General features: G+C 44.1%; 1 protein-coding gene across 1 annotated transcript in view; it reads right to left on the reverse strand.

Annotated features, from left to right (window-relative positions):
• The window catches only part of pkd1a (polycystic kidney disease 1a), a 334259-nt gene that overhangs the window by 135987 nt on the left and 185555 nt on the right, over positions 1-12717 (reverse strand). The window contains 3 exon segments of the mRNA XM_034188324.1: positions 1707-1923; positions 3154-3460; positions 12258-12398. Of these exon segments, the coding sequence (XP_034044215.1) occupies positions 1707-1923; positions 3154-3460; positions 12258-12398 (665 nt within the window).

Below are 12717 nucleotides of genomic sequence, written 5' to 3' on the forward strand. Positions count from 1 at the left end.
CTTCCGCATCACAGGAGGGCTGTCAATCAAACCTCGCTCTCCAGAGACGGCCAATCACAGCAGACCCAGTGCCGACCTGGTTCCCTCCCCCATAGTGCCATAAGTTTCAAGCAAGCGAGCAGGAATTCTTTGCGTGCGAGCAGAAATAAACTTTGCGCGAGCAGAGATCAAGTTCAAGCGAGCATGTGGAGTGCTGGTCCTCATGTGCAGCACCTTTGCGTGCACGTGTGGAGTGATTATTTGCGCATGCGTAGTTATTATCTACGCGTGAACGCATTTTTTATGTGAGTGGGGTTTTGTGACTGATCTGACGCCACAACTGTGACCCTTAACTGGAGTAAGCAGGAATAGAAAATGAACGAACACGTTTATTCTGAGTCTTTTACTGCTTTGCACCTTTAATTCAAGTTTAATTCAATTCAATTTAATTCAAACTTTAATTCAAGTGAATTCAAGTTTATTACATTTTATAGCATCGCTTCGACTAAAACCAGGAGATTTGAATTAAGGCTTTGCTGTTGTTTTTAAGGCTCTAAAGCAGGGGTGGGCAATCATGTGCCATAAAGGGCCGAGACACTGCAGGTTTTCCGTGCAACCAGTCACCTCAGCAGGTGATTTCATTAATGATCAGGTGTCTCAGCAGGTGATTTCATTGACAACCAGGTGTTTATGTTCAGAGGAGAAGCTCATCAGCAACCCACCTGCTGAGGTGAATGGTTGCATGGAAAACCTGTAGTGTCTCAGCCCTCGATGCCCACCCCTGCTCTAAAGGGTGCCCATATAATGAACATGTTGAACCTTACGTGCCTGCTGGTGCTCTGCACAGAATGTGGTTAAAAAGAAGTGAGCAGGCCTCAGAACCTGCACCTGCAGTGCTCTCCTGTTGGTACTAAAAAGTCCACTTTGATTCCAACATTTCAGGCTAAAACTCTTTCTCCCTAATTGTATCTTGTTTTAGCTGTGGTCTGCTCTGACACACTAGTTTTTTCAGTTGACTGATTCTGCTCTTTTTCTCTCTGTCCAAGGTGCTGATGACATCATTCAAGTCTGACAGCTGCAAACCACAGGGCGCCGGACTGACCACGAGATGCCCTGGCTGAAGCTGACTCAGCCGCCCGTGGCCACCTCACTGAGGGAGACACTGCAGTCTGATTTTGTAATGTACTCTACCATGAGGCCAGCTTGTGCTGTGGCCCACTGATGATGTAATGGAAGGACGCTGGTCCTGCACCCCAACATGCTGGATGACCCCCTGCCTGCAGCACCAATGATTGGGTTCATCTCAGTAATGCACATGGTTGATGTTATTCTGATTTTCTGTTTCCTGTTTCTTCAGCTTTGTAAAACTTTGTAATAAAAACCTTGTAACAGTTTGAATGGCCTAAGCAGGGGGTCACCCCTCTGAGTCTGGTCTGCCTGAGGTTTTTCTTCCCACTGTTGCCTGTGTTCTTGCTCTGGGGGTTGGAAAGGTTAGACCTTACTTCTATGAAGCGCCTTGAGGCAACTTTGTTGTGATTTGGCACTATATAAATGAAAGTAAATTGAATTGAAATTGAACTGAACGAGGCTGTTGCCTGTCCCAAATTTGTAAAAATCTAAAATGAGGTGGTGGTATCCCAGATTTTTAAGAGACAACAGAGGAAAGTTTCTATCTCCTAAAGACAAACCACTGGGGTCCAGAGAAGAGGACAGTGGATGACTCGTACTTGTTGAGTGCGATGATGGCGGCACCCTGATGGTCCTCCACAATGATGCCCACGGCGACACAAGAGCGGCTCGATTTGAATCCTGGAGGCAGGAAGGCCGAATGTTCTGGGCTGCTGCCTTTGTACACGCAGAAGTCCTCGCAGTAATGTTCTCTGCAGCGTGTCGCCACCAAACTGTAAAGTAAGGGCGTGTCCAACTCCCCGAGGTCGCTGTAACCTGCAGTGTGAAAAGATCCTTTAAGACTGCAGACGACGGCTGCAGTCTTACATCACAAAGTCAGATTATAATGACAGCCAGGATATGAACACATTAACATTTCCATCAGTCAAAAGAAAATACAAACAGTGTGGTACCACACAGTAAATCCATCTGGAAGAGGCCGTTCTTACAAACTGAGTGACTAGACTAGTGAGGGAAGCCACCAAGACAGTTGTGAAGCAGTTTCAGATATCTGTGTTGTGACTGTAGAAACTGTGCTCTGTAAAAGGCTGTAATTCTGAAAAGGTTAATGTCATATTTTTATTAAACCCCTGATATTGAAGCTGAAAGGCCACAGTACAAACACATTTCACATCTTGATATTCATTTCTCCACTGTGGTGTCATTGTCCAAATACTTGTGGACCAGACTACCTTTAAAAGCTTAATGAGCTATAAAGAGTACTTTAACAACTCAAACCGACCAGAACAGATCAGTGATCCTGGGCCACCCCCCGGCCCCTGGATTGTGGAGCAGACCAGTGATTCTGGGCCACCCCCCCGCCCCTGATTGTGGAACAGACCAGTGATCCTGGGCCACCCCCCGCCCCTGGATTGTGGAACAGACCAGTGATCCTGGGCCACCCCCCGTCCCTGGATTGTGGAACAGACCAGTGATCCTAGACCACCCCCCGCCCCTGGATTGTGGAACAGACCAGTGATCCTAGACCACCCCCCGCCCCTGGATTGTGGAACAGACGAGTGATCCTGGGCCACCCCCCGCCCCTGGATTGTGGAACAGACGAGTGATCCTGGGCCACCCCCCGCCCCTGGATTGTGGAACAGACAAGTGATCCTGGGCCCCCCCCCGCCCCTGGATTGTGGAACAGACGAGTGATCCTGGGCCACCCCCCGCCCCTGGATTGTGGAACAGACCAGTGATCCTGGGCCACCCCCCGCCCCTGGATTGTGGAACAGACCAGTGATCCTGGACCACCCCACGCCCCTGGATTGTGGAACAGACCAGTGATCCTGGGCCACCCCCCGCCCCTGGATTGTGGAACAGACCAGTGATCCTGGGCCACCCAACGCCCCTGGATTGTGGAACAGACCAGGGGACTCAAGCACCTGAGCATGGAGATGGAAGATAAAAACCATGTGCAGACCTGACAGCAGACAGACCGCGGTATAGGCTAATGAGCAAAACAAAAACCTTTTTTTCGTGTTCTGATTTGTGTGTACTGACGACCTGAGCAGTTGAAGTAGATTCTGTCCCGTAGGGTGTGGACTTGAAAGCCTTCAGAGTCAGTGTCTCTGTCGCCTTCTCCTCTCAGGCTGCATTCTCCTCCGTCTGGGGGTGTGTTGTGGTGCAGTGTGATGGAAGCAGCGCCCTCGCCGTCCAGACTGTCATCAGTGACATGAAGGGTGAAGACGTAGGAGTCCTGGTGGTGCAGGACACCCTGCCGCAGAACCAGGTGCATGCTGTCACTTCCTGTGGTGGTTGTGGAAATGTTCAGGACCAGAGTCTCATTCTGCAGCGTCACAGCACTCCAGCGCTGAGGGAGACCAAAACCAATAAATTAAGTCTTGTTTGACTCTGATCAATAATTCAAGTTCTGACTGAACGCAGAAGTTCACATACACTCAGGTTCAATTCCCCGATCAGATGGAAAACATACTCAGATACTGTTAAGTAAAGTCCATAAACTGCAAGTGGACAACATGCTGACATCAGTGAGGGAGTGAATGTGAGTGAGTGAATCTGAGGCATCGGTGTGCGCTGCATCAGATGGAAACATGTTTCATCCTTTCATCAGTTTCTACTCAAACACTTTAATGTTCTTTGTGGCTGGTTCAAGTGACTGGACAGGAATGAGCTTGGTGGGGGGGTGGGGGGGTGGGGGGTGGGGTTAGAAGACTTGGCCAAAGATAGGCCAAGTCCTATCTTCATCCAAGTGACTGCCCCTTAACCCTCTGGAGTCCAGGGTATAATTGACTACTTTTGGTTTGACCTTTCTAATTTACCTTTAAAAAGCGTTTCCTGGTCTTGTTTGGTGTCACTTTTTCAGCACAACCTCACCTGTGTGACTTTACAGTTTCTCATGCATTCTGACCTACTGTATGAACACAGTGAACCTAAAATCACACAAAAAAGATAAAATGTGAGTAGAATAAAGGTTGTTTTGTTACTGTGAAAACCACAAACATGTTTAACAAACCATTTTAATAACTTAAAATGTAAATACAAATTATACATTTCAAAAACATATGTACAAATGTAGCAACAAAACAAAGTTAAATACTATAAAACTATTCAAAAACTATTTACATAAATGCAGGAAATGCTTCAGGCATTTTTGTACAATTATTTACAAAACAGTCAGATATCACAATAAGATTTAGAATGTAAATATAACTTGTACATTTCAAAAATATCTAGTGCAGGAAATGCTAATGCTAAACTATTTACAAAACAATCAGATGTCAAAATAAGATGCAGCAACACAAACTATTTGTGCCACTCAAAAAAACAATTCCTGTCCAACCCAACACAGAGGGGCACATCTCAGGTCTGACACTTCCACAGTGAGTCACTCCTCTTGTTGTCCACCTGAAGGCGCCGTTGGCACCTCAATCTGTCTTTTGTGGCTTTTTGGCGATGATCTTTGCCTGTCACAAGTGGCACAGAAACGTGGGTCTGGCTCCTGTTCTGTGGGACACCTGTCTTGTCTGTGCCACACAGTTGGCACACCAGCTCCACCATAAAGTCCTTGTGTGTCTGGGCTGCACTTGATTGACACTGCTGATCTCACGCTGCAAGATGAACCCATCTGTGGTTGCAATGTCAAGGAAGTGCAGCAACACTGTCCTGTACCAATGTGCAGTTTTCTGATGGGTGGAGTAGTACTGGATGACCTGGTCAGATAGGTCGACTCCACCCATGTTTTTATTGTAAGCCAACACTGGGGTAGGACAGGGAATGTCTTTCACCATCCAGCGTCCATCCTTCTCATCCTTCACCCTTCTCCACACTGTCTCACCCGTAAACACATGATGGATGGTGGAGCACACAGACACCTCCCGTGTGTCAATCCATTTTACACACACCAGAGGTCCCTCTCTTATCCATCTTATAGATCCTCTTTCAGATTTTTTTTTGTGAGAGTATTTGCCCTCCCTCTGGGGCATCCTCGTCTTTTCTCCCTGTATGTGCCACATGCCCCAAACTTCATGTGAGCCAGGTCCACAAACATCGAGCGAAAATTTTGAGGAACACATATTTAGAAGTGGTTTTATTTGAGCTGCATAAAAATATCCTTTAAAATACGGTAAGGCCATGCCTTCCTCTCCCTTTGGTAGTTGTAGCATTTTATATTTAATCCTGGGCCTTTTTCCCTGCCAGATAAACCTTGAAATAATTTTATCCAGCTCTGAAAATTCTTTTTCAGTAATTTCCACTGGAAGTGATTGGAACAGAAAAAGATATCGCGGGAGTATGTTCATATTTACACTTTCAATTCTGCGACTAAAACTAAGGAAGGATACTGTGTTCCATCTCTTGATATCATCTTTAATTTTTGTTAATAAGGGATCATAGTTTATTTTTGCTAGTGATAAAGTATCTTTGTTAAAATGAATTCCTAAGTATTTTAATAATTGTTGATCCCAGTTAAAAGTGTATTTATCTCTAAGTTGTTTTGAGGGTGAATAATTAAATGTAAGCAGCCATGTCTTTTTCCTGGTTCTCTCCCTCAGCCCCAACCAGTCCCAGCAGAAGACTGCCCCTCCCTGAGCCTGGTTCTGCTGGAGGTTTCTTCCTGTTAAAAGGGAGTTTTTCCTTCCCACTGTAGCCAAGTGCTTGCTCACAGGGGGTCGTTTTGACCGTTGGGGTTTTACATAATTATTGTATGGCCTTGCCTTACAATATAAAGCGCCTTGGGGCAACTGTTTGTTGTGATTTGGCGCTATATAAAAAAATTGAATGATTGATTGATTGATATATTTAAATAATAACCTGAGTATTAACCATACTTATGTAATAAGTTCATCACTTCTGGGAACGTATTATTTGGGTCTGATAAATAAATTAGTACATCGTCGGCATATAAGGCAACTTTATGCTCTTCTTGATTTATAGTTATACCTCTGATGCTTTCTGTCTGTCTTAACCACTGGGCTAGAGGCTCTGTGTATAATACAAACAGGATCGGTGATGACCCGCAGCCCTGCCTCGCGCCACGCTGAAGGGTGAAGGATCTAGTAAGATTACCATTAATTTTAATTTTAGAGATTTTAGAGCAGAAGGTTCACTGTACAATGTATGGATAACGTTAACAAAATTAGAATGTATACCAAATCGCTCCAGCACTTTATACAGAAAAGCCCAGCTGACTGAATCAAACGCTTTTTCCACGTCAAGGCTCACTAAGAGGGCCTCAAGACTATTATGTTGAATGTGATTTAAAATATGTAATGAGCATCTGATATTATCATGAGTTTGTCTCTGCAAAACAAAACCAGTGTGGTCTGTGTGGATCAGGAAAGGAAGTATCTTCTCTAATCTTTCAGCCAAAATCTTTTAGTTATCTCAGCTTTCAGGCTCCTCTCCTGTGGAACCAGCTCCCAATTCAGATCAGGGAGACAGATACCCTCTCTACTTTTAAGATTAGGCTTAAAACTTTCCTTTTCGCTAAGGCTTATAGTTAGGGCTGGATCAGGTGACCCTGGACTATCCCTTGGTTATGCTGCTTTAGACGTAGACTGCTGGGGGGTTCCCATGGTGCACTGTTTCTTTCTCTTTTTGCTCTGTATGCACCACTCCGCATTTAATCATTAGTGATCGATCTCTGCCCCTCTCCACAGCATGTCTTTTTCCTGGTTCTCTCCCTCAGCCCCAACCAGTCTCAGCAGAAGACTGCCCCTCCCTGAGCCTGGTTCTGCTGGAGGTTTCTTCCTGTTAAAAGGGAGTTTTTCCTTCCCACTGTAGCCAAGTGCTTGCTCACAGGGGGTCGTTTTGACCGTTGGGGTTTTTCATAATTATTGTATGGCCTTGCCTTACAATATAAAGAGCCTTGGGGCAACTGTTTGTTGTGATTTGGCGCTATATAAAAATAAAGTTGATTGATTGATTGATTGATCTCTGCTATCAAACTTTTATTTTGTTCCTCAGACAGAGAAGACAAGTTAAGAGAGCACAAAAGGTTTTCAATTTCTTGTTCACCTTGTACAGGTGGTTGCGAGTACAAATTCCTGTAATATTTTTTCAAATGCTTCTTGTAAATGTTCCTGTTTAAACAAAATGGCTCCAGAATTTAGATCTTTAATTTTATATATTGTGCTTTCTTCTCTCTCTTTTTGTAACCGTCTGGCAAGAATCTTAGCTGCTTTGGGACCGGCTTCATAATGTTTCTGTTTTGCAAAGACAAACTTTTTTCAACTTCATTTGAGTACAACAGATTAATTTCATTTCAGATTTTCTTAATTTCTTCTAAAAGTTTTGGGCATTGATTAATTTTATGTTGTCTTTCAAAATCCTTCAGTCTCCTATGCAATCAATGTATTTAAGTTGTTTTACCTTCTTATTGTGTAAGCACCAAGAAATAATTTTACCACGAAGGACTGCTTTTAAAGCGTCCCATACTATTGTTGAGTCAACCTCTCCTGTGTCATTTAATTCCAAAAATGACTATTTCCTCTCTCACCTTGCTCACAAACTGTGGGTTGTTTAAAATGCTTGTGTTAAGCCTCCACAGTGTGTTCCTTTTAGTTTCCTCAATATTCAAGAAACAAGAAATTGGAGCGTGGTCAGAGAGGTCAATAGAGCCAATATCACAGCTGTTCATTCGATTACGGTCCCTTTTAAAAACAAAAAAAATAATCTAATCTTGAATATGTATTGTGAGGATTTGAATAGAAGGTGTAATCACGGCCTGAGGGATAGAAGTCTCTCCAAAGGTCTAATATGCCCAGTTCCTCTATTAGTTTACTTTTTTGTGCAGTGTTGTAGTTGGTACCTTTTTAGATGTGTCTAAATTTGGATTCAAGCGAAGGTTAAAATCTGATCCGTAGATTACAATCCCTGATGCTCCAGCCATCAATCAAACACCGTTCTATAAAAGGAAAATTTACTTCCAGGTGGAGCATAGACATTACAAAGGGTAATTAATACATTATTGATCCTTCCTGTTACCACTGTATATCTCCCTTCCTTGTCTGACTCCTCAGATACATATTCAAAAGGTATTTTTTGGGATATTAATATAATGACCCTTCTTCTTCGTCCACTATTATATGATGAATAATGAGCTCTAGTGTATCCCATTCTTTTCATCTTCTCATGTTCTAAATTTGAGAGGTGAGTCTCTTGTCTCTTGTCTTGTCAACCAGTCTCAGCAGAAGACTGCCCCTCCCTGAGCCTGGTTCTGCTGGAGGTTTCTTCCTGTTAAAAGGGAGTTTTTCCTTCCCACTGTTGCCAAGTGCTTGCTCATAGGGGGTCGTTTTGACCGTTGGGGTTTTTCATAATTATTGTATGGCCTTGCCTTACAATATGGAGTGCCTTGGGGCAACTGTTTGTTGTGATTTGGCGCTATATAAGAAAAAAGTTGATTGATTGTAATAATACAATTTGGGCTTTTTCCCGTTTGACCTTTGTGAATGTTTTACTTCTTTTGGCTGGGCTTGAAATACCCTTCACATTAAAGAGATTATTTTAATGTCCTGTATATTCATGTACTTTAAATATGATGCAAAAAGTTATTTCCCCCAAGTAAATATATAACCATTTAAGTGCATATCTCCCATAGAACATGTTAACAGTGTGGGTGGAGAGCTGCTTCTGCCTCCTGAGGCGTCGGACGGTTTGCTAGAATCTCTTCGAGGCCGACCTATAGTCCTCCTCCATAGCCTCCCCGAACTCCTCCCAGACCCGAGTTTTTGCCTCTGCGACCGCACAGGGTGCAGCATGCTTGGCCTGCCGGTACCTGTCAGCTGCCTCCGGGGTCCCACCTACCAACAAAGATAAGTAGGACATAAGTAGGACTCCTTCTTCAGCTTGACGGCATCCCTTACTTACTGGCTGAAAGGGTGGGGCCCCGGCTCCGCCATACCAGGCGACGTCTCAGTCCTTGATTTTTTTACTGGTCATGGAGGTTCTGAACTGCACTTAGTCTGACCCGTCACCTAGGACCTGTTTGCCGTGGGAGACCCTACAGGGAGCACAAAGCCCCCGACAACATAGCTCCTAGGATCATCCAGGTACACAAACTCCCCCACCATGATAAGGTGGCAGCTAGAGGGGGAGGTACCCCGACTTTTTTTTTTTAAATAAAGTGCATTTAAAAATACAAAACCTTTTATTGTTCATAACGTTACCTTTATAGCCACAGTTTATTCTTTGACAGTAGTAAAGTAGGAGATAGTTTTCCACCCAAATGACAATCTTCTATGGCGCTCTTATAGTCAGTCCTTGGTGTTGCTGCTTCTTTGGAAACTCTGGAGTTTTTCAATGAGACGGGCGTGTGGGTCCTCCAGCCGCTGCGCGTTGTCTCCTGCTGTGCTCTGCTGCTGACCTCCACTCCACGCGCGTCGTCCGCTTTGATCAGGGGTGACCGTAGGTTTAACCACACTGACTGCAAACCCCCGGGAAGCCAGGTCTCTTGTCGCCTCGGTTGCATTTTGATAGAGATGAGTCCCATCCTTAAAGAAAAGCCACATCTTGGCTGGGTATGGGGTCTGGAATTTGATACGATTCTCCTTGAGCACTTTTTTGGTCTCCCCATATTCATTATGTTTCTTTATCACTTCAGTGGGAAAATCGTGGTCTACAAAAAAGCGCTCATCGTCACAAAACACTTCTTTCTTCTGCCATGCTCTCCGTATGACCTCTTCTTTGATGCAATAGCTGGCAAATTTCACCACAATAGATCTGGCTTTAGCTTGACTGCTATTGTTCGGTTTAGCCACCAGGGAGCGATGCGCTCTTTCAATTCCAAGTACTTCATCTCCGGGAAAGTCGAGTGCTTTTTTTCAGCATGTTTTCCAGAAAAGTCACCATATCTGATCCTTCCTTCCCTTCTTTTATTGAATAAATGCTGAGGTTGTCCCTCCTGCCTCGACCTTCTTGATCCAGCACCTCGCCTCGAGGTTAGCTTGGCGCTCAGTTAGCCTCCTGATTAGCGTGGATGCTGCTTGTAGCACAGTCTCCGTTTCATCAGTCCTCCCTTCTGCTTCGTCCATTCGTTCATTCACCCTTCTTAATTCATGTTTAATGTCTGAGTATTGTTCACTGCTGTCTTTTCTGAAATCCTGTAACTCTTTAAATATAATCCGCAGTGAAGGTTCAGCCACAGCTCCGCCTTGTCGTGCTAACGTTAGCTCCGAGGAGTGGCCTTGGTCACCACGTGTTTTATCAGCTTCATCTTCAGTCAAATTGGCACTTTTCATACTTCTTGTTAAAACTCCCGTATCCATCTTCAAAAATCCCCAGGGTTTGTAACAAGAGTAGCTGTGGGAGCTTGAACTCCAAAGACCGTCAGGAGCAAACTGCTTATGCTGCCATTCTCTCGCTAGCTGCACTGGAAGTCCCAATGAATGATTTTTTAATAATTTGTTTGTATGTTACTGCTGCAAATAAGTATTTGACCCCCTACCAACCAGCAAGAATTCTGTCTCTCACAGACCTGTTAATTTTTCTTTAAGAAGCCCTCTTATTCTGCACTCTTTACCTGTATTAATTGCACCTGTTTGAACTTGTTACCTGTATAAAAGACACCTGTTCACACACTCAATCAATCACACTCCAACCTGTCCACCATAGCCAAGACCAAAGAGCTGTCTAAGGACACCAGGGACAAAACTGTAGACCTGCACAAGGCTGGGATGGACTACAGGACAACAGGCAAGCAGCTTGGTAGAAGACAACAACTGTTATGATTATTTATTAGAAAGTGGAAGAAACACAAGATGACTGTCAATCTCCCTCGGTCTGGGATTCCATGCAAGATCTCACTTTATGGGGTAAGGATGATTCTGAGAAAGCTCAGAACTACACAGGAGGACCTGGTCAATGACCTGAAGAGAGCTGGGACCACAGTCACAAAGATTACATTAGTAACACATGATGCTGTCATGGTTTAAAATCCTGCAGAGCAGCAAGGTCCCCCTGCTCAAGCCAGCACATGTCCAGGCCCGTTTGAAGTTCACCAGTGGCCATCTGGATGATCCAGAGGAGGCATGGGAGAAGGTCATGTGGTCAGATGAGACCAGAATAGAGCTTTTTGGAATCAACTCCACTTACCATGTTTAGAAGATGAGAACAACCCCAAGAAAACCATCCCAACCATGAAGCATGGGGGTGGAAACATCATACTCTGGGGGTGCTCTTCTACAAAGGGGACAGGACGACTGCACCGTATTGAAGGGAGGATGGATGGGGTCATGTATTGTGAGATTTTGGCAAACAACCTCCTTCCTCAGTAAGATCATTGAAGATGGGTCATGGCTGGGTCTTCCAGCATGACAATGACCCCAAACACACAGCCAGGGCAACTAAGGAGGGGCTCCGTAAGAAGCATTTCAAGGTCCTGGAGTGGCCTGGCCAGTCTGCAGACCTGAACTCAATAGAAAATCTTTGGAGGGAGCTGAAACTCCAAACCTGAAAGATCTGGAGAAGATATGTATGGAGGAGTGGACCAAAATCCCTGCTGCAGTGTGTGAAAACCTGGTGAAAAACTACAGGAAACATTTGACCTCTGTAATTGCAAACAAAGGCTACTGTACCAAATATTAACATTGATTTTCACAGGTGTTCAAATACTTATTTGCAGCAGTAACATACAAATAAATTATTAAAAAAAATCATACAATGTGATTTCCGGATTTGTTTTTTAGATTATGTCTCTCACAGTGGACATGCACCTAAGATGAAAATTTCAGACCCCTCCATGATTTCTAAGTTGGAGAACTTGCAAAATCACAGGGTGTTCAAATACTTATTTTCTTCACTGTATATATTTATAGATGCATACATTATTTTTATGGTATAAGGGGAGAGTATTTATAACCTTCTCTTCTGCCTTCACCCTTTGGCCACACGGGTTCACTGTTGATTTGTTCTTTTTATGAGTTTTTGTTGTTGTTCATCTGTGTGCTGAATAAATAGAATTCATTCATTCATAGGTAAGTGTGGGATTAGCTGCTTTGTATACTCCCACCGCGACGTGGATAAGTGGCAGAAAATGAATGAGTGACTTAACAATATTGATGACATCCTTCTCAAGTCTCTCCACAAGCGGTGGAGTGAGGCTGGACGTGCTAACGGCGGCCTGGTGGCGTGTGATGAGTTTGTGCGTTTACCCCTCGTGGCGAGCTCTGGCAGTTCGTGCAGGTCCCTTTCAGGTAGACGTAGGAGTTCTGGCTGATGTTGTAGATGGACTGGGCCTTACAGGATACACACTCCAGGTACACCATGGGAATACGGCCGCTCTGGACAAGCACCTGAAGCACAGAGACAAAACCAAAACTTGACACCTTAAACAGTCAGCGGGCTGAAGCTGGACCGACAATGCTTTTACTGAACCATCTTCTTACTTCACGTAAACTGGATTTTATGTTCTTAACTGAAACCTGGCTCCGTGAAGGTGAACTTGCCCCTCTTAGTTACCTCTTATTTTATTCTTATTTCAAGTCAACATGTTTATTTGTCACATGCAAATATACAATATGTAAAATGCAGTGAAAAGTGTCTTTGTACCTGCTGACAAAAACAAGAACAACAACAATAGCAAAAGCACAAAATCATAAACACAAAAGTAAA

The sequence above is a fragment of the Thalassophryne amazonica genome, chromosome 15 (assembly GCF_902500255.1).
Source record: "Thalassophryne amazonica chromosome 15, fThaAma1.1, whole genome shotgun sequence".
Lineage (NCBI taxonomy): Eukaryota > Metazoa > Chordata > Actinopteri > Batrachoidiformes > Batrachoididae > Thalassophryne > Thalassophryne amazonica.